Here is a 20739-nt window from a genome sequence, read left to right on the forward strand (position 1 = left end):
ACATCAGCAGAACTACAAACAGCATAGATTGATGGCTGAAACTTCATATATAACTAGAGGCCCAGTGCACAAAAATTTGTGCACTGGGGGGGGGGGGGGGAGGGGGCCCCCCAGCCCGGCCTGTGCCCTCTCGAAGTCTGGGACCCCTCGGGAGATAACGACCTGCTGGCTTAGGCCTGCTCCCGGGTGGCAGAGGGCAGGCCCAATCCCTAGGTGCAGCCCCTGGTCAGGCTCAGAGCAGGGAGATTGGGGAGTTGGGGTGCCGCCCCGTCATGCACAGAGCAGGGCGGGTCATGCACAGAGCAGGGCGGATCGGGAGGTTGCGATGCCACCCTCAGTCATGCTCAGGGTAGGGCCGATTGGGGGGTTGGGGCACCGCCCCCTGTCACACTCAAGGCAGGGTCGATGGGGAGGTTGTGGCGCCACCCCCTGTCACGCACAGAGCAGGGCCAATCAGGGGGTTGGGGCGCTGCCCCCTGTCACTCACAGAGCAGGGCCAATCAGGGGGTTGGGGTGCTGCCCCCTGTCACACACAGAGCAGGGCCGATCAGGGGGTTGGGATGCTGCCCCCTGTCACTCACAGAGCAGGGCCCATCAGGGGGGTTGGGGCTCTGTACCCTGTCACACACAGAGCAGGGCGGATCAGGGGGTTGGGGCGCTGCACCCTGTCACACTCAGGGCAGGGCCAATGGGGAGGTTATGGCTCTACCCTGTCACACACAGAGCAAGGCCTGTGGAGGGGGGTTGGGGCGCCACCCTCTATCACCCACAGAGCAGGGCCGATCAGGGGGTTGGGGCGCCGCCACTGTCACACTCAGGGCAGGGCTGATGGAGAGGTTATGGTTCTACCCTTCACACACAGAGCAGGGCCCGTGGGGGGATGTGGGGGTTGGGGTGCCGCACTCTGTCACACACAGAGCAGGGCCAATCAGGGGGTTGGTGCGCCACACCCTGTCAAACACAGAGCCGCAGGGCAATCGGGATTGGGGAGCTCCCCCCTATCAGGCACAGAGCAGGGCTGATCAGGGGGTTGGGGCGCCTTCCCCTGTCACGAACAGAGCAAAGCGGATAGGGAGGTTGTGGCCCCACCCCCTGTCACACACAGAGCCGCAGGGCAGTCAGGGGATTGGGGAGCTCCCCCCTATCAGGCACAGAGCAGGGCTGATCAGGGGGTTTGGGCGCTGCCCCCTGTCACGCTGATCCCGGTGCCGGGAGCCTCGCTGCTCCGCTGATCCCGGTGCCGGGAGGCATATTACCCTTTTACTATATAGGATAGAGGCCTGGTGCATGGGTAGGGAGGGGCTGGCTGGTTTGCCCTGAAGGGTGTCCTGGATCAGGGTGGGGGTCCCCACTGGGGTGCCTGGCCAGTCTGGGTGAGGGGCTGAGGGCTGTTTTCCGGAAGCGGGTGACTGAAGCTCCCAACTGCTCCTTTTTTTCTTTTCTTTTCTTTTTTTTTATATTCTGGGCCAGCTTTAGCTCTGAGGCCTTGCTGCTGAAAACACTGATACAATGTTGCAGTCCAGGGCTGACTGAAAGCCGGTTTCTATGGTTTTTTTTAGCTTCTATATTTGCAACATAGTACATAGTTGCTTAGAGTTGCAGCTGAGAGGCCGGCAGCGGCAGGCGGGGAACATTGGAGTCCGCAGTCACTGGAGCAAGCAAGCCTCCCTGTTCGCTTCAGTGCATGGCTGCCGGCCGCCATCTTGGCTGACAGTTAATTTGCATAAGGATATGCTGATTAGCCAATGGGAAGGGTAGTGGTCGTACGCTAATTACCATGTTTCTCTTTTATTAGTGTAGATTATCAGGTAGAAATTATTAAAGTATATTTTTAAATTATTAAAGATATAAAATAAGGAATTAAGTGCCTAGCCTGGTACTTAGTACTAAGGATATACTACAGGGAAAATGGAGTGACACCATCAGATTAATAGCTTGAGATCAGGTTGGTGATTTTATGAGAGGATCTGGAAAACCAAGACTGAAGATGGAAGGCTCTACAGTAGTCAAAGAAAGAAACAGGAAGTGATAACAGGCATAAAGCAGTGCAAACAGAATTAAGAAATATTTATAAAGTAAACTACAGAGCTTGGTGACAACTTGCTTGTGGGTTGGAAAGCACAGGGAGAAGTCTACTAGTATAATAACTCCTAAATTTCTATATTAAGTGATGGTTGATTGACAATGTCATAAAATAAGAAATATGGGAGGAGGAGTCAGAAGGAAAAAGGTAGGTGTAGTCTTGGCTATAACAGATTTGAGGAACATCCTTATTTAGATGTTGAATAATAAGAAATTGGATATAGTAATCAGAAACATCTGAGTTAGAATTAGATTTTTAAGTCATGAGAGGAAACAATCTATATACCAGTAACTCAAATTGTCCACAATAAATAGAGATAAAAATCAGTAGACAATGAAGTAAATCACAAGGAAAACTAATATTTATGATATGGTCAGAGGATGAAAAGAATTAAATACACATTCCTAAATATCAGTAGTACATGAACAAATAAAAAGTAAAGTAGTAAAAGCCTTTCTTAAAAAAATAAAAATATTTGGCTTACCTCACTTGAGATATTCAGATTGAAATTTGAAAAAGCAAAACTCTGAAATCTCAAAAAGCAAACCCCCAATGCTATTGTGAACAACGGCAAAAAAAAAAGGAGGGCTCTGTAATAAATCTAACTGAAAGTAACCTGACAGGGTGATCCTATTATAAATTCCTAACTGGTCAGGTCATGGTAGGTAGTCATGCCCCACGCCTATAAAAGGTTTATTTTTACATTATTCAAACCCTATGCATTGTTTTTGTGCATCTAGGTTAACATACCTTTGAAGTGTCTCTTTTTTGAACCTCTTAGAAACATAACCACCCCCAATGGAGCACATAATCTTGTTAACAATCCTATAATCCAATTGTGGCAATATCCCTACCTTGCTTTTTCCCCACCTGCATTTAATCTTCCTTACTCTCTCCTTTTTTCCAAATGTATAAAAGGAACTGCAAAACTGCCATTCTCTTTGGCACTTGAGATCTTGCTTCCCAGCATGTCATCAATTTGGCTCAAATAAACTCTTATAAAAATTCTCTACAGGTTTCTTATGTTGACACTATGTTGTAAACAAGAAACAAATACCAAGTGATCCAGAAAGACTGAAAATAGAATGATAGACAAAAGTATACCATGCAAAGAAATACAAGGGATTGTGATCTATCAGATAAAGTAGGATTCATACTACAAGGGCATTAAATGAATAAATAGGTCATGATGAAGATAAATTTTCTATTTCTATATGCCAAATTTGTATACAGTATGTACTAAATTATATAGTACCAATATTCATAAAGCAGATGATGGAAGGAAAATCAGAGAAAATAACACTATTAACAGAGTACTTTATTTCTCACAGTTCATGAGGAATTGGGTGGACAAAAATGGGTAAAGGTTTAGAATATCTAACAATTTTAAAAATCTGACTGATAAACTATTTTCTATGAAAACACACCAAGCACTATATTTCAAGTGTTCATGGAATGCAAATGAAAACTGGCTATATACTGGGCCACAAAGAAAATCTAAATAAACTCCAAAAAGTAGAATTAGTATACAAAACATTATCTAATCACAACACCAGAAAACCAGAAAGTAATCACATATCATAAGATGCTCTTTCCACTTAAAAAATAAATAAAAACTTTCTCTAAAACTCTTCAGAGATGGAATACCAATCAAGATTGAAGATTATATACAAAGACAATAATGAAAGTGGTACATAGTTAACTAATAGTTTTAAATAAGCCTACAAATTGACATTTATTTGGAATACTCTATCCAACAGCAACAGAATATACATTTTTCTCAAGTATAGAGAACACTTACTAAAATAGGTAATATATTTTAGATCATAAAACAAGTTTTAATTTTAAAAAGATTCAAGTCATCCCTGGCTGGTGTGGCTCAGTTAAATGAGTGGAATCCTGTGCACCGAAGGATCTCGGTTCGATTCCCAGTCAGGGCACATACCCAGGTTGTGGGTTTAATTCTCAGATGGGACCCAAACAGGAGGCAACCGATTGACGTTTCTCTCTCACACTGATGTTTCTCTCTCTCTCCCTCTCTCTTCCTCTCTCTCTCAAATCAATTTAAAAAATATATTCACCTGACCAGTGTGGCTCAGTGGTTGAGCATTGACCTATGAAACAGAAGATCATGGTTAGATTCCTGGTCAGGGCACATACCCAGATTTTAGGGGCTCAATCCCCAGTAGGGAGTATGCTGGAGGCAGCCGCTCAATGATTCTCTCTCATCATGATATTTCTCTCTCTCTCCATTCCTCTCTGAAATCAATAAAGATATATTTAATATATATTCCAAAAAGATTCAAGTCATACAAAGTATGTTCTCTGCCCACAACAGAATTAAATTAGAAATTAACAAAATAAAGAATTACAGAGATGGCATCAATATAGATTCTTCAGATATAAAAAGGATAAAAAAAAAGTCATGACAAACTTTTTGCCAATAAATTTGAAAATTTAAATGAAATGTCCAAATTTCTTTAAAAAATAGAAAATACCAAAGCTCACGCAAGAAGAAAGAAATAGGTAACATATTAAATAAATTGCATTTGTAGTTAAAAACGTTCCTACAAAGAAAACTCAAGGCCTTGGTATTTTCAATGGTGAATTCTACCAAACATTTAAGGAAGAAAAAATACCAAATCTACATAAATTTCTATGAAATGTAAAAGGAGGGAAGAATTCACAACTACTTATATAAGACTAACATTAGTCCGATACCAAAACCACACAAATATATTACAAGAAAAGAAGACAACAAACCATCATTCCTCATGAACACAGATGTTCACCAAAAAAAAAAAAAAAAAAGAGTTTACATCATAAAGTGGGTTTATCCCAAGAATGCAGGGTTTTTAACATTCAAAAAGTCATCATGATCAAGTGCGATTCATTCCAAGGGCACAAGGATAGTTCATTATTCGCAAATCAATCAACATAATACACCACATTAACAAAAGAAAGGATTAAAATCATATGATCTTGTCAATAGATACAGAAAAAGCACTTGATAAGATACAACATCATTTATGATTAAAACACTCAATAAAATAGGAATAGAAGTACTTCAACACAATAAAGGCCATAGATGATAAACTCTCAGCCAATATCATACTCAATGGTGAAAAACTGAAAGCTTTTCCCCTAAGATCAGGAACAAGACAAGGATGTCCACTCTCACCACCCTTACTCACTGGAAGTTCTAGCCAGAGCAAGAAGGCAAGCGAAATAAATAAAGGGCATCCAAATAGGAAAGCAATAAGTTAAACTGTCACTTTTTGCAGACAACATGATGCTGTATATAGAAAACCCTAACGACTCTACCAAAAAACTACTGGAAATAATAAACAAATACAGTCAAGTTGCAGCCTACAAAATCAATGTGCAAAAATCCATTGCCTTCCTGTGTACCAACAACAAAACTTCAGAAAAAGAAATGGAGAGAAAACAATTCCTTTTGCAATAGCAATCAAAAGAATGAAATACGTAGGAATAAACTTAACAAAGAATGTGAAAGACCTATATACTGAAAATTACAAAACATTATTAAAAGAAATGGAAAAATACCCCATGTTCATGGATTGAAAGAATCAACATAGTTAAAATGGCCATTTTACCCAAAGCAATATATAGATTTAATGCAATCCCCATCAAAATCCCAATGTCATTTTTTAAAGAAATAGAACTAGAAAGCATCAGATGTGTATGGAACCACAAAAGACCCAGAATAGCCAAAGCAATCCTGAAAAAAAAAGAATGAAGCTGGAGGTATCAAGCCACCTGACTTCAAAATATACTACAGAGCTACGATAATCAAAACAGCATGGTATTGGCAGAGAAACAGACACACAGATCAATGGAACAGAATAGAGAGCCCAGCTATAAAACCACACATATATGGTCGTATATTTTCGACAAAGGAGCCAGAAATGCACATTGGAGTAAAGAAAGTCTATAAATGATGCTGGGATAACTGGAAAGCCACATGCAAACGAATGAAACTAGATTGCAGTTTGTCCCCATACACAAAAATTAATTCAAAATTGGTCAAGACTAAGCATAAGACCCAAAACTATAAGTTACATAGAAGAAAATGTAAGTACCAAACTTATGGGCCTGGGTGGTAGAGAACATTTTATGGACTTGACTCCAAAGGCAAGGGAGGTAAAGGCAAAAATAAATGAATGGGACTATATCAAAGAACAGCTTCTGCCGAAACTGGTTTGGCTCAGTGGATAGAGCGTCGGCCTGCGGACTGTAAGGTCCCAGGTTCGATTCCGGTCAAGGGTATGTACCTGGGTTGCGGGCACATCCCCAGTAGGAGATGTGCAAGAAGCAGCTGATCGATGTTTCTCTCTCATCGATGTTTCTAACTCTCTATCTCTCTCCCTTCCTCTCTGTAAAAAATAAATAAAATATATTTAAAATAAAATACAGCTTCAGCACAGCAAAAGAAACAAACAACAAAACAAACAGGCAGCCAACCAGATGGGAGATGATATTTGCAAACAGTAGCTTTGACAAAGGTTAATTTCCAAAATATATAAAGAACTTGTAAAACTCAACACCAAACAAATAAACAATCCAATCAAAAAGTGGGCAGAGGGCCCCAAAATACACCTCTCCCAAGAAGACATACAAACAGCCAATAGATATATGAAAAGATGTTCAATCTCACTGGCAATCAGGGAAATGCAAATCAAAACTACAATGAGATACCACCTTACACCAGTTAGAGTGGCCATTATCAACAAGACAGTGTTGGAGAGGTTGTGGAAAAAAGGGAATCCTTATTCACTGCTGGTAGGAATGTAGACTGGTACAACCATTATGGAAAGCAGTCAGCAATTCCTCAAAAAATTAAAAATAGAGCTACCATATGACCCAACAACCCCACTCCTGGCTATATACTCGAAAAACTCAAAATCATTTATACGCAAAGATAAATGCACCCCTATGTTCATTGCAGCATTATTCATGGTGGCCAAGAGTTGGAAACAGCCAAAGTGCCCTACAATAGAGGACTGGATAAAGAAGATGTGGTAATATATACACAATGGAGGACTACACGGCCATAAGAAAGGATGAAATAGCGTCATTTACAACAACATGGATGGAATTTGAGAAAATTATGTGCAGTGAAGTAAGTCAGACAGAAAAAGCTAAGAACTATATGATTTCACTCATATGAGGAGTATAAAACTGAAACTTATAAACACAAACATCAGTGTGGTGGTTGCCAGAGAAAGGGGGCTGGGGGGAGAAAGATGTCCTAATATGAGGTGACAGGAGATTTGACTTTGGATGGTGGGCACATGGTGCTATACACAGATTTTGTAATTTAGTAATCCACACATGAAACCTATATGTTCATGTTGACTAACGTCACCCCAATAAAATTTAATTAAAAAATCAACAATATAATTCATAATATTAACAAATGAAAAAGAAAAACCATATGATCATCTCCATGGATACAAAAAAAGAATTTGACAAAAGCCAACAACATTTGCTCCTGAAAAAAAAAACCTTAGGAACTCAAGAATAGAAGAAAAAGTCTTCAAACTGATAAAGCACATCTTTGAAAACCAATAGTGAGCATCATATTTATAAATCAAAGACTAAATACTTTCCCACTAGCACTGAGAGAGATAAGGATGTCAATTCTCACCATTTCTATTCAACATCATACTGGAGGCCATACTGGAGCCAGTGTAATAAGGCAAGAAAGAGAATTAAAAGATATCAAGACTAGAAAAGAAGTAGTCATTTTGTCGTTATTTACAGACAACATGAATGCTTATGCAGAAAATCTGATGGAAAATACAAAAAAAAATTACTAGAACTAATAAGTGAGTTTAGCAAGACTGCAGGACAGAAAATCAATATACTAAAATCAATTGTATACACGAACAAGCTCAAATTGAAGTAAAAAATGTTCTTTACAATAATATCAAAAAATCAAGGAATATTATGCAACTCCAAAAAAAGGCATTCTTGGCATTCTCTATGAACCAATATAAAAAAATCTCTAAGATATATTAAGTGGAAGAAACAAAGTACAAAATCACAAATATAGTTTTCTGTCATTTGTGTTAAAGAAGGAGGACTTATGATATGTGGGTAGGCAAATATATGTATATGTGCTTCTATTTATGTAAAGAAAATCTGGAAATATACTTAAAAACTTAGTAACAATGGTGATAAGCAGATGGGAACTGAGCAGATGGCATTAAGGATAGGAGAGTTTTCACTATATACTTTTTTATACTTTTTGATTTTTGAATCATATGAATGTATAACTGATCCAAAAATTAATTTAATGTTTAAAAAAGAATGGAAGCCAGTAATATAACTATGTACAGTTTATCTCAATTCTATAGAAATATAACTGGATAGGACTTATAAACAAGGATATACACCAAAACACTGATAAAATTCAACCATCCTATATAATAAAAGTCTAATATGCAAATCAACTGAACGGCAGAATGACCCGTGAAATGACCAGTCGCTATGATGTGCTGACCACCAGGCGGCAGATGCTCAACATAGGAGCTGCCCCCATCCCGCAGGCCCCAGGCCAGCCAAGGTGGGTGCGAGTGGGGGGCCCCACAATCACCCCACTGGTTGCCCCACAGAGGGAGGTGACTGGCAGGGGTGGGGGGTGGGGCCGGCCAGTGAGCAGGCGGCACTGGCTCCTCCTACCCCCCCCCCCATCACCCTGCCGGTCACCTCCAAGGTGGGTGCCAGTGGGAGCCCCCCTAATCGCCCCACCAGTCACCCCACAGATCGGCCCTGATCGCCAGCCAGGCCTAGAGACCCTACCCGTGCATGAATTTCATGCACCAGGCCTCTGGGTCGTATATAAAACATCTACTATGGACCAGGTACATTGCTAGGTGCTAATGATACATATTTAACAAAACAGACATATTTTATTAAAAGACTTTTAAAAAGTAGTACCAATGAAGTATGATAAAATTTAAGAGAGGAGAATTATGAAGTGCCATTTATATAACATTCTTTAAAATAACAAAATGATAGAAATGGAGAACTGTGAGTAGTTGCCAGGACCTAAGGAGAAGGTGGGGGCAGAAAGAAAGTGGGTGTAGCTATAAAAGGGCAAAATGAGGGGCTTGTGTGGTGATGAAAATGTTCCGTATCTTTACTGTATTGGTCAACATCCTGGTTATGTGATTATACTACAGTTTTGCAAGATGTTCCCATTAGGGAAAATCAAGTTAAGGGTACAAAAGGATATATTTTATTCTTTTTGACAGCTGAATGTACAATTACCCCCAAATGAAGATTTTTAATTAAAAAAAGGATATGACAATCCTCATGCCTGCCCCTAACTGTTCATTACTCACTTAAATAAGGCTACACCATGTAAATTAACACTTTCAATCTGGCTTCTTAGAGAAACCAGGTCTTTATCAATTTTGAACATTTAAAACCATAAACAAAATTTTAAAGCCAAGTCTATTTTCAAATTTTAAGCCTTCTTTTCTAATTATGAAAAGACAAGGTAGATGGTCCAGTGGATAATCCCTAGTGGCAATCTCCTAGATGCCTGAATATGAGCTAGGCATCTCCATCTCGCCAGTGGCAAAGGCTAAACTTGTGCTCAACTTTTCACAGCATCTGCAGTCAGAGTTGAGCAGCTGGCACTCCCTGCCAGAACCAGTGCACAACCACCGTGAAGAGCTGGTGCCCAAATTTAGATGATCCCCCCACCCCCCACACTTAACCCATTTGGACGGCTTCTCTCACGAGAGCCCTAAAAGAAAGAAGAATAGAGAAGTCCTCAGTCCATCCAGCTAGACCTGGTCTACATATGCCTCTCCATGGAATATTGAGAGATTAAGCCTTTGTGCAAATTTCCAGCCCTTCTGCCCCTAAGATCAGGCTGGGCTGTGTGCTGCTTGCTGCTTGCTAATTGTCCCAAGTCTTCCAACACAAACATAATGAGCAGTGCCTACTTTAAAAATATTCCTCTTGGGCCCTGATTAGAGCGTTGTTCTGATATGCCAAAGTTGCAGGTGCCATCCCCAGCCAGAGTACATACGAGAATCAACCAATGAACACATAAATAAGTGGAACTACAAATCGATGTTTTCTCTCTCTCTCTCTCTCTCTCTCTCTCTCTCTCAATAAATAAAATTTTTTAAAAATCAGTTAAAAAATAGAAAGAAAAGAAAAAAAAAGAAGATTCCTCTTGGTCTCAAAAGCTTGCATGAAGCCCCTGAGAAATGGCTGAATTTTTGGTCTCCAGAATAAAAGAAATAAAAAAGTAAATATATCTCTAATTTCTTCTTCAATGCACATCCCTATAATTGGCCAAAGAAGATAACTTCTCTTGCTAGATATCAGTGTATACTTAAGACTTAATAAAGAAGGCAATGCGAATATGTGAATAAAACACTGAGCTGACAGAAAACCTAAATTTAGGCCTGTCAATTGTTTGAGTGACTGAATAGATCCTTTTATTGCATTGTGACTATTTTACCATCTGCCACCTGAAGGTATAATCTCTGGCTCTCCCTATTTTATAAGCATAATGTGAAAAGAAATGAGATAGTAGATACACATTCCTTTGCTTTCTGGAGCAATGGCATTAATTCTCATAATTTATATGGTAAAAGTCAATCAGACAATGAAAACTGCATTGTTTAAAAATGATTCCAAATTTTAGCAAAGCCCAGTATACACCAAAATAGATGAACATTCATAAACACAGATACATGCATATCTAATTTATATATACACATACATACATACATACATACATACATACATCTCCACAGGCTATCAGAGCTAGGCAGCTGGTATTCCAGTATTAGTATACAAACATGGTGAGTGGCTATATAAATATAGATATCTCTCTGTATGTGTAGTAGTATGTGTACGCATGTATTTCTTTTCTTTTCTTTTTTTTAAGGAATGTTGATAAAACAATCTAGCAAAAACCTAAGTCCCCAGAACCAGCATTTTATGCAAGCGTTGGGGATAGGACAGTGTGCTGGACACCAACTCAGTTTTCCCTTCCTCAGTTCATCTCAAGAAAGCATGAGTTAGACAAGGAAATTCCTACTGCCTCATTCTGTGATCAGCTTTAGTCTCCATCCACTCTTTGGCATGAACTTTCATATAAAAACATGGTAACAGCTGCTACAACAGTGGCCTTGAATGATCTGCTTCCCATGGAAATATAAATGAAGTTGGGAGGAGAGCTTGGTAACAATGTAAGGCTTTATTTCCAACATCTTTTAAAATAATATTAGTTTTCAAATCTCTTTAGCTTGACACATGTTAATAAAATGCCTCATTTTACTTATTTACAACTCTACCTTATTTGATAAACAAACAAACCTTAGTGTAGAAAGATAAAATAATTCAAAATGCATGAAACTGCTTCTGAAGGAATTTTGAAGCAAATCGTCCACAGACAACATCCTGAGAAACACTGATACAGAAATAAGAGTACTGTAAAGAATCTTAACACTTACTGGTTACTAGAAGAGGAAGACTGGACAGAGAAAGTCAGTAAGTAGTGAGAGAGACAGAAAAAAAAAACTTGAGAAGAAATCCTGCCTCAAGAACGAAGCAGCACACGTTACATCGCACATTAAAATTACAATTAAACTACAGAACAACCATCATTCAGAACCACCTGAAGTCTGGCCAATGGAAGTCCTACAACTAGAGAATGAAGGAAGAGCCACATTGAGACTGGCAGGAGGGGTGGAGGCACAGAATGCGCTAGTCTGACACCCACATGTGGCGGGTTTTTTTTAATTGGGAGGGAAATTTGGCTGTGGAGGACCCAATGAGGAGCAAAGGGTCCCAATCCTACACCAGACTCCTTGGTCCAAGGTTTCAGTACTGGAAAGAGAAATCCCCATAACTTCAAGCTGTAAAAATCAGTGGGGATTGTGGCTGAGTGACGCAGAGGGTTGCTGGAATCCCAGGCATTCCTCTTAAAGGGTTGGTGCACAGACTTACTTGGACTCACTCCCTCTGAGCTCCAGTGCTGGGGCAACAGCTTGAAAGGATCCAGGGACATATGGAAAGGAAATGAATTGTCTGGCATCAGGGCAAGAACTGGGGGGCAGCTTTCTCCCAGACAAAAGTGCTGGCAGAGTTCACTGTTGCTTTGATGAGACTTCCCTGCCACAATGCAGTCAGCACATCTAAGTCTCCAAAAACCTGGCCACACTGTTTGCCCAGCCTTGGTTAATTCCCTGAGGCCCTGCTCCACCCAATTTGCAGCCTCACCCAAGTTGTTTGCAGTGGCCTTTCTATATGAATGGCTGGCTTGGCTCAGACTTCAGACTTTCCTAAAATCTCTCAAACAAGCAGTAGCTGACCTCAGCATGCCCAGTAACTCTTGCTAAGTGGTCCTAGGCCCCACACTAGCAGCACCCTGCCTTGGTTCAGAGCTTTGCCTGGGAACCTCCAAACCCCACACAAGTAGCAGCCATCTGCAGATCTTTCTGTAGCTCATGGCAGGCAGCACCAGGCAGGGCACAGGAAGTAGCTAACTTTGCACCTCCCAGGAGGCCACAGAACCAGTGCATCCAGTGGTCAGCTTCAAACCACATCAAATTACAACCCCACCACATCCACAAGCAACACACTCAAGGGGTGGACTTGGTGAACATCAAATGCCCACTGAAGCAAGTCCTGCTCCATAGAGGTGTTTCCTGAACAGCACCTCATCCCCTGTAGTCGCAGCTGGGCCACATAGCCTATTGGCCTGGGGGCAATCACTCCCAGTGATGCCAACAGCAATCAAGTCTCAACTACAATAGGACAATGCACACAGCCCCCACGGGGTGCACCTAGAGTACCCAGCTCAGGTGACTAAGGAGGCTGAGCCACTGGGCCCTATATGACACCTACTGCACAAGGCCACTCTATCAATTCCAGGAGACATTGCAACTCTACCTAATACACAGAAACAAAACAGGGAAACCACCAAAGTGCAGAGACAAAGTAACAGGTCACAAATTAAAGAACAGAAGAAATCTCCAGAAAAAGAACTAAGTGAAATGGAAGCAAGCAAACTACCAGAGACAGAGTTCAAAACAATAGTTATGAGGATGCTCAAGGAACTTAATGAGGACTTCAAGGAACTCAGATCAAAAAGAACCAGTTAGAAATAAAGAATACACTAACTGAAATAAAAAATAATTTACAGGAATTAACAATATGGGAAGACAAGAATCAAATCAGTGATTTGGAATATGAGGAAGCAAAAACACTCTATCAGAAGAGCAAAAAGAAAAAAGAATCCAAAAATATGAAGACAGTGTAAGGAGCCTCTGGGACAATTTCAAGCATACCAATATACATATCATGGGGGTGCCAGGAGGAGAAGAGATGAAGCAACAAATTGAAAACCTAACTGAAAAAATGACAGAAAACTTCCTTACCTGGTGAAAGAAATAGATATACAAGTCTAGGAAGTGCAGATAATACCAAAAAAGAGAAACCCAAAGTGGCCACACCAAGACACATCATAATTAAAATGCAAAAGGTTAAAGACAAAAAGAAAATCTTAAAAGCAGCAAGAGAAATGCAGTTAGTTACCTACAAGGGAGTGCTCATGTGACTGTCAGCTGATTTCTCAACAGAAACTTGGCAGGTCAGAAGGGAGTGGCAAGAAATATTCAAAGTGATAAAAAGCAAGGACCTACAACCAAGATTATTCTACCCAGAAAAGCTATCATTTAGAATTGAAAGTTAGATAAAGAATTTCACAAATAAGACAAAGCTAAAAGACTTCATTACCACCAAACCCGTATTACATGAAATGTTAAAGGGTCTTCCTTAAGAAAAAGAAAAAAAATGATCAAAAATATGAATATAATGGCAATACATACATATCTACCAATAATTGAATCTAAAAATCAAAATAAATAAACAAGGAGTCTGATGAATAAAACAGAACCAGAGGCATAGAAACATGGAACAGACTGACGAATCTCAGAGGGAAGGGTAGACGGGGGAAGAGATTAACCAAAAAACTTAAATGCATACATGCATTATCCATGGACACAGACAATAGGGTGGTGAAGACCTGGGATGGGGCAGGATCCGGGTGGAGGGGGACAATGGGGATAAAAAGGGTGGGGGAGGGGATCTGTAAAAATCTCAACAATAAAAATGGGGGGGGGGGGGGGGGGCAGAGAGGACATACCATCAACTCCTGCCTAAGTTTCCAGCCTACTGACCTACTCTATAGATTTTAGGCTTGCCAAGCCCCACAATTATGTGAGCCAAGTCCTTGAAAGAAGATAAATCTGTGTGTGTGTGTGTGTGTGTGTGTGTATTCTATTGGTTCTGTTTCTCTGGAGAACCCCAACTGATACAGATGGTCACCGAAACATTAATATAGGAAAGTTGTGGGCAGGGAGGTACTAAAGCTATGAGTCTCAGAATAGAAAGAACAGGATCGAATTAGAAATGGAGCTGATAGAAACTTGGGTGAAAAAAAAAAAGAAAAGAAACTTGAATGTATGATACCAGGGAAGCCCAATGGATAGAGTGTTTCAAGAAGTCATTCACTGTGTTGAATGCTAATGAGTATCAGTAAGATGAGGAATAAAAGAGTCCACTGAATTTACAGGCATGGAATGAGAGGAAGATAAGGAAATGGAGACAACTCTTATAAGATATTTGGCTTGTAAAGAATGTACAAATAGGAGGCTTAAGGCTATTGGGTATGGCTTGAGGCAAAGAAGGGATTTGTTTGCTGTATATTATTATTGTTGTTGTTGTTGTTGATTTGAGAGAAAGGGAGAAACATTAATTTGTTGTTCCACTTATTTATGCATTCATTGGTTCATGCTTGTGCCCTGACTGGGGACAATGCTCTAACAAGCTGAACTACCTGGCCAGGGCTGTTTGCTGTTTGACTTTGTTTTAGGATGGGAAAGACTTAGCTGAAGAAAAAGTAAGTTTCAGCATATATGAGACAAAGAACACTTTAATTCCTTTCAAGTCTACTAGTTATTATATGAATAAAATATAATTGTAGGTTCAAATCTTTCTCAGATAAATAAAAGTCGCAAGATCCAAAAGTTATTTTCTATAGTTAGGACAGGAAAAAATGCCAATTTGTCTTTAGAGGAAAGCAGAAATACTGACTGGCATTATACATTCTGACTCTAAGGAAAAGGTGAGGCCCCCTCCTCAAAGGTGAAGACTAAAACTGAGGCAGCAGGCATGAGTGCCACCTGCTGGTAAAATACAAATTCTCAGTATTTTGACTAACCAGTCTTAATTGGAATACAGGTTACCTGTTCCTAATGACAGTTTATTGATACTAACACAGAATCTCAAATCTTCCCAGTCAGCAAAGATAGTCTTTTAAAAACACTCCTGGTCAGTTTGACATCCTCCTTTTATTTCAATATTCAATAGGATAAATCCAAGAGCTCTTACATCAGCACCAGGTCGTTTTAAACTGAAATATATCTCAGAATTTCTACTAGCCTGCCCTCTGCAGTAACACCGTAAATCCACGTATGACAGCCCTAAATCATCTGAAGGCAGCATATCTCCATCTCTTTTCTCCTCAGATTAAACATCCCCAGTATTTTTTTTTTAACCGTTGTTCATAAAACCTCCCACCATCCCAGTTGTGGGATAAATCTTAGTTGTCAACAGTCTATAAAATATCTTAGTGGTTTTATCTCTAACAAGTAGCCCAAGGGTACTATCACTTTCCTTTATCTGGGCCCTAACACATCATTGGCTCATACTAAGTTGCTGTCAACTGAAATCCTGTCCAGCTAGATTTTCCCAGTCCAGTACTCATGCAAGTTAATTATTTGAATCTAATGAAGTCTGGATGTTTATCCCTGTTAAACTTCATCTCATAATGATTTTGATTGCATTTCTTGGTGCCAACTAAATTTGACAAGCCACTCACTAAGTCTTCATCCAAATCAAAGATAAAAACTTGGATATTAAAGAGCCTTAAGATGTAACTAATACTAAACCACCAAAGAATATTCTTCAGGTAGAGATGTTTAGCTACAAATCTATTTACTATTTACTAATCTATTTACTATTTACATATCTATTTCAGCCATGAAGATAAAGGAAAATCCAGAAAAATGCTCTTAATGAAAGCAAGATGTTATGGAATAGGCATTCCATGAATAACTGTCCACATATTCCTTTCAAAATGGCAATTTATGAGTTTAACGTGGACATTTTTATGTGAACTCATAAAAAATGTTCACAAACCACACTGGAATTATCAGTAGATAGTTCCTGAAGTTCATTCTTCTTTCCAAAAAAATATGCTTTTAGAGTCAAACTATTTTATGATTAAATATTTAAGATTATACACTTCAAACAGTAGATTTATGGCCAACTAACCATGTACTTCACCCATCCTAATGGACTGAAGAGCACCTTTTCCAGAAGCAAACAGTCCTTCTGAGGGAAATAAATTGTGTCTCCTCAGCTTAGGCATCCATGCTTAACTGAGAATGGAAATTGATCCAAAGTTACTGACAAATTATCAATAATGGCTCAGATTGGTCAAACAGTATCCTGGGTTATAATTCAAAAGGTTTTGAGATTTGGATAATCATAATGCAACTAACTATATATCACATATGCTGGGCTTCAGCTATTTTCATAAATATATTTATATTTTCCACTTTAAAGACCATTCTCTGTGCTCATGAAAATGAAAGCAAAATATGAAGTGTTGTACTGTAATAGATGTGGACCCTGAAGCCCAACTGCTTCGATTGTAATCCCAGCTCTATCATTTATGAGCTATGTAATCTGAAACAGGTACTTGGCCTCTCTGTGCCTCAGTCTCGCTTATAAAGGGGAATATCAGTACCTACCTTACAAAGTTATGATAAAAATTAAATGAGTTAATATGTATAGAGGGTTTGTAACAGTGCCTGCCACACAATAAGCATTAAAGGGCTTAGATGTTTACTCTAATTATCAATCAGATCACCTATTAACAGCACCCCTTGTCACCCATCCTTTCCTTGTACTTGTCTGAAAATAATAGTATAGTACAGTGCTTATTTAAGAGCTGAGCTTTGAAGTCAGAAAGACTTAGATTGAAGTCCTGGCCCCACCACTTACCAGCAATATTACCTTGGGAAGTCACTTAACCTTTATAGGTCTAAATTTCCTCTCCTCTAAAATGGGGATTAAAACAGTATCTACTGCATTGGGTTCTTGTGAGAATTAAATAAAATGAATGCCACACCCTTTACGTATTATTTGGCATGTAGTATACTAGTATACCTAGTGAATCTTTGTCAAAACCCCTCAACCCTTTGGAAGGCACAGTCTGAATCGTACTAATCTCCTTTCTGACAGTCTTCATGATGCTTGTGGCCATATCTTTGGTTGTCTGCCTTTGTCCAATTTCGTAGCTGTTCAGTGCTTTGTAGACAGATATCTCTCAACAAGCCTCACTGTTTCCTTTCTTTTTGGATTATTTGTGGCTAATATGTCAAAATTTAAAAATTTGCTATTCTTTGTGAACCCATTAGTTTTTCGGAGCAAATAATAATGAGATTGTGCCCATATTTTTTTCTGATATATTTGCTTTATAAAATACAGAATTCATGATAAGTGTATTTTTTGTCATTATTGTAATTTTTAAAATAATCAGTTTTCTCTCAAGAATCTATCCCTCCCACTTGCCAATCAATGATAGAGTAAATCCAGAATAATGGTTCCCACTATGTTTACCTTTCATGAGACTAAATTATTAATAAATCAAAAATTTTATCAGATACTCTTTTAGCAGAATAAAACTTCCCACAGAGATCTAGATGATTAAAGAACACATTCTACTACAGTTTGTTTCTCTGTAAATTTTGTAATTTGTATAGAAACCATCATCATACTGAGATTCTTTCATAGTTCACCATCAAAACATCACTTTTGTTCTTTCTTTCATAGCTTTCCCATGTTCTTCTCCAGCATGGTGGTTTCTAAACACACACACACACACAGACACAACTCATTCTCCCCTTCCAGCATTCCCTATTAGATGTTTCTTTTCAACAAAGTATACCCTATAATGGCCAGAGTTCTTTTCTGAATACCATCTCCGCCACCTCTTGTTAATAGATAGTTTTGTTAAAATATTGTTTTCTATACTATGTATACTGCAATGGTATACAAAATAATTTATATATAATGTATTGTTCTCAAACAGCTTTGTTCCTAAATGCTTTCTTTCTACCTATGTTTTCCTTCTAAATTATCTATTTTTAAAAATTTATCTGGGTTTCTCTTCTTTACTGGTAGATTTAATGAACCTTCGGACAAACAGCAATAAAAGTTACTCGCCAGGAGCCCCTACTGTGGCATTCAAGAGTACAGGAAACCCAACCTTCCTCTGACCCCTCCAAATGTTAATACTGTATCTGTTCTTATCTTCCAAACTTATAAGTATCAAAGGAAGATGTGAAAAGATATGAACTGCACCCACTTTTCAACTGCAAAACCCCTAGACTTCTTCTAAATATTTCTGTTAACGTATACAAGAAAAGTTATTTTGACTAGGCTGCAAACCTTAGATAGCAAGGATCATGTATATTTTACTCACTAAGGCCCAGTGTCTAGACCAGTGATGGCGAACCTTTTGAGCTCGGCGTGTCAGCGTTTTGAAAAACCCTAACTTAACTCTGGTGCCGTGTCACATATAGAAATTTTTTTATATTTGTAACCATAGTAAAACAAAGATTTATATTTTTGATATTTATTTTACATATTTAAATGCCATTTAACAAAGAAAAATCAACCAAAAAAATGAGTTCGCGTGTCACCTCTGACACGCGTGTCATAGGTTCGCCATCACTGGTCTAGACCTTAGTACATAGGGGTTGCATACTTGGCTCATGGGCCTATACCCTGTTTCTGAACTGCTCACAGAGCTAAAAGTAGTTTTTACATTTTTAAGGGTTGTTTTAAAAAAGAAGAACATGTGAGAGATGATACGTGCCCTATATTTTCCCACCTGGCCCTTCTTAGAAAATGTTTGCTGACCTCTAGTATTAGATACTGAAATATTTATTAAAAGAGGAGGTGGGGGGTGGGGGAGCTCTAGGAATGGAGAAGGATTAACAGAGATTTACAACAAGTAGAACTGGAAAGCATCGCAAAGAGTAAAACTCACATAATAAAAACTGTACAGGCCTTAAATTGTTCTTTGACTTCAGTTTTCACTGCGTTTTAAGAAAAACTAAAAATCTTTCATTCTCACTTTTTTAAACTGTCTGCCCCGTATCTGTCCGTTACGAATTCACTCAATTCGTCCCGGTCATCAAAAGGCAGTTTATTCTAGGGAGGTATGGTGACAATTAGAGCAGTACTTAGCCCAATTTGTGTATCAGCCTCCCAATGATTCGCATATTTCAGAGATCATATTTTTTTTGTAACTAATCTGTTCTTGAGTCACAGTTACTCTTAGGAAAACTAAATTTAAAACTTGGTAGTCTACCTTTTCTTCAATTAGCCTAATTAACATAAATGTTAGTCATTAGCAAGGTGTCAGCCACTATAAGGTGTCAATTCACGGGTACACCCTCATACATATAGTCTTTCCTTCCACACAGCACTAAGTAGCTAAGCACTAACACTTCCCGACATTTTTACTCATCTGTTCCCATGTGACCTGTTACTTCAAAATTTAATCACACAGAATGCTCCACAAGCCCTGAAATAAAGCTTTGAATACTGAAAATTGTTTAACCAAATCATGAAAGTTCCATTCTTCAAGCAAAATGAAAGAGCAATGTTAGACCTATTCATACCAACTGCTGTTATAAACACATGCAAAAGTGTACCTGAAAATGCTGTTCCATCACTTGGATTTTTCCCTGGTCTGGGCACTTTTTCAGAGCTCGATCTGTATAATGGAATAGGATTTCTACCATCTGTAAGGAAAATAGGCTTGTATAGAAGTTAAAACATATCTCTAAAGTTTTTCAATACTTAATATATTCGATCCCCTTAAATAATACAGAATCAGATTTTGTTATTATATTAAAAATAAATGTAAAATTTTAGTGGCTTTATTTTCCAATTTCCTAAACTCTACCCAAATTCTTTCAGCCTCAGGGCTAGTACTAATTTGCTAATCTTTTCTAAAACTATCTCCAGGTTCTAGATTTTAGTAGTATCTATGTTGCTCAGGAGATGAAATGCTGAAGTTAAGCTCTTCAGTAATCCTCTGCTGTAAATCTTTCCCTAAAGAACACAGATAGAACATAGAAACCTAAATAATTTGGCGGATACTGAGAAAAATCATGAGCCTAAAGATGATCACTTTTATTTTCTAAATGTTTATACTAATTTGGAATGTAATTTTTACCAATGCACTTGCACATTAAAAAGGGAAAGAAATTAGTACAGTAAATGAATTCAACCAAGTCTAGACTAGGAAAACAAAGGCAATAGTAAATATTAGCATTAATCAATTACTGATGCTAATTAGTAATAATAATAAATCATCAGCCCTTTGTATTACCTCAAGTAACATACACACTTGCATTTATACTATTTTTCATAAGTACTAATCCGTTTATAAAATATAACAAATGTCAACTTTCTATGGGCTATTAGGTTCAGAAATAATCCAGATT

The 20739-nt window shown here is 38.7% G+C and overlaps 1 protein-coding gene and 1 non-coding gene across 4 annotated transcripts in view; both read right to left on the minus strand.

Moving 5' to 3' along the window:
- VPS8 (VPS8 subunit of CORVET complex) overlaps positions 1–20739 on the minus strand; it is a 245328-nt gene that overhangs the window by 151615 nt on the left and 72974 nt on the right. For all 3 annotated transcript variants that reach the window (XM_070406658.1, XM_070406657.1, XM_070406659.1), the window contains one exon: positions 19942–20031. In XM_070406658.1, the coding sequence (XP_070262759.1) occupies positions 19942–20031 (90 nt within the window). The remainder of the gene's footprint in view (positions 1–19941; positions 20032–20739) is intronic.
- On the minus strand, positions 19366–19495 carry LOC139004663 (small Cajal body-specific RNA 8). Its single transcript, XR_011470513.1, has one exon. It is a non-coding gene; the product is annotated as a small Cajal body-specific RNA 8 (non-coding RNA).

Source organism: Myotis yumanensis, unplaced genomic scaffold (genome assembly GCF_028538775.1).
Source record: "Myotis yumanensis isolate MYYU_CA2020_CCGP unplaced genomic scaffold, mMyoYum1.0.hap1 SCAF_2, whole genome shotgun sequence".
Lineage (NCBI taxonomy): Eukaryota > Metazoa > Chordata > Mammalia > Chiroptera > Vespertilionidae > Myotis > Myotis yumanensis.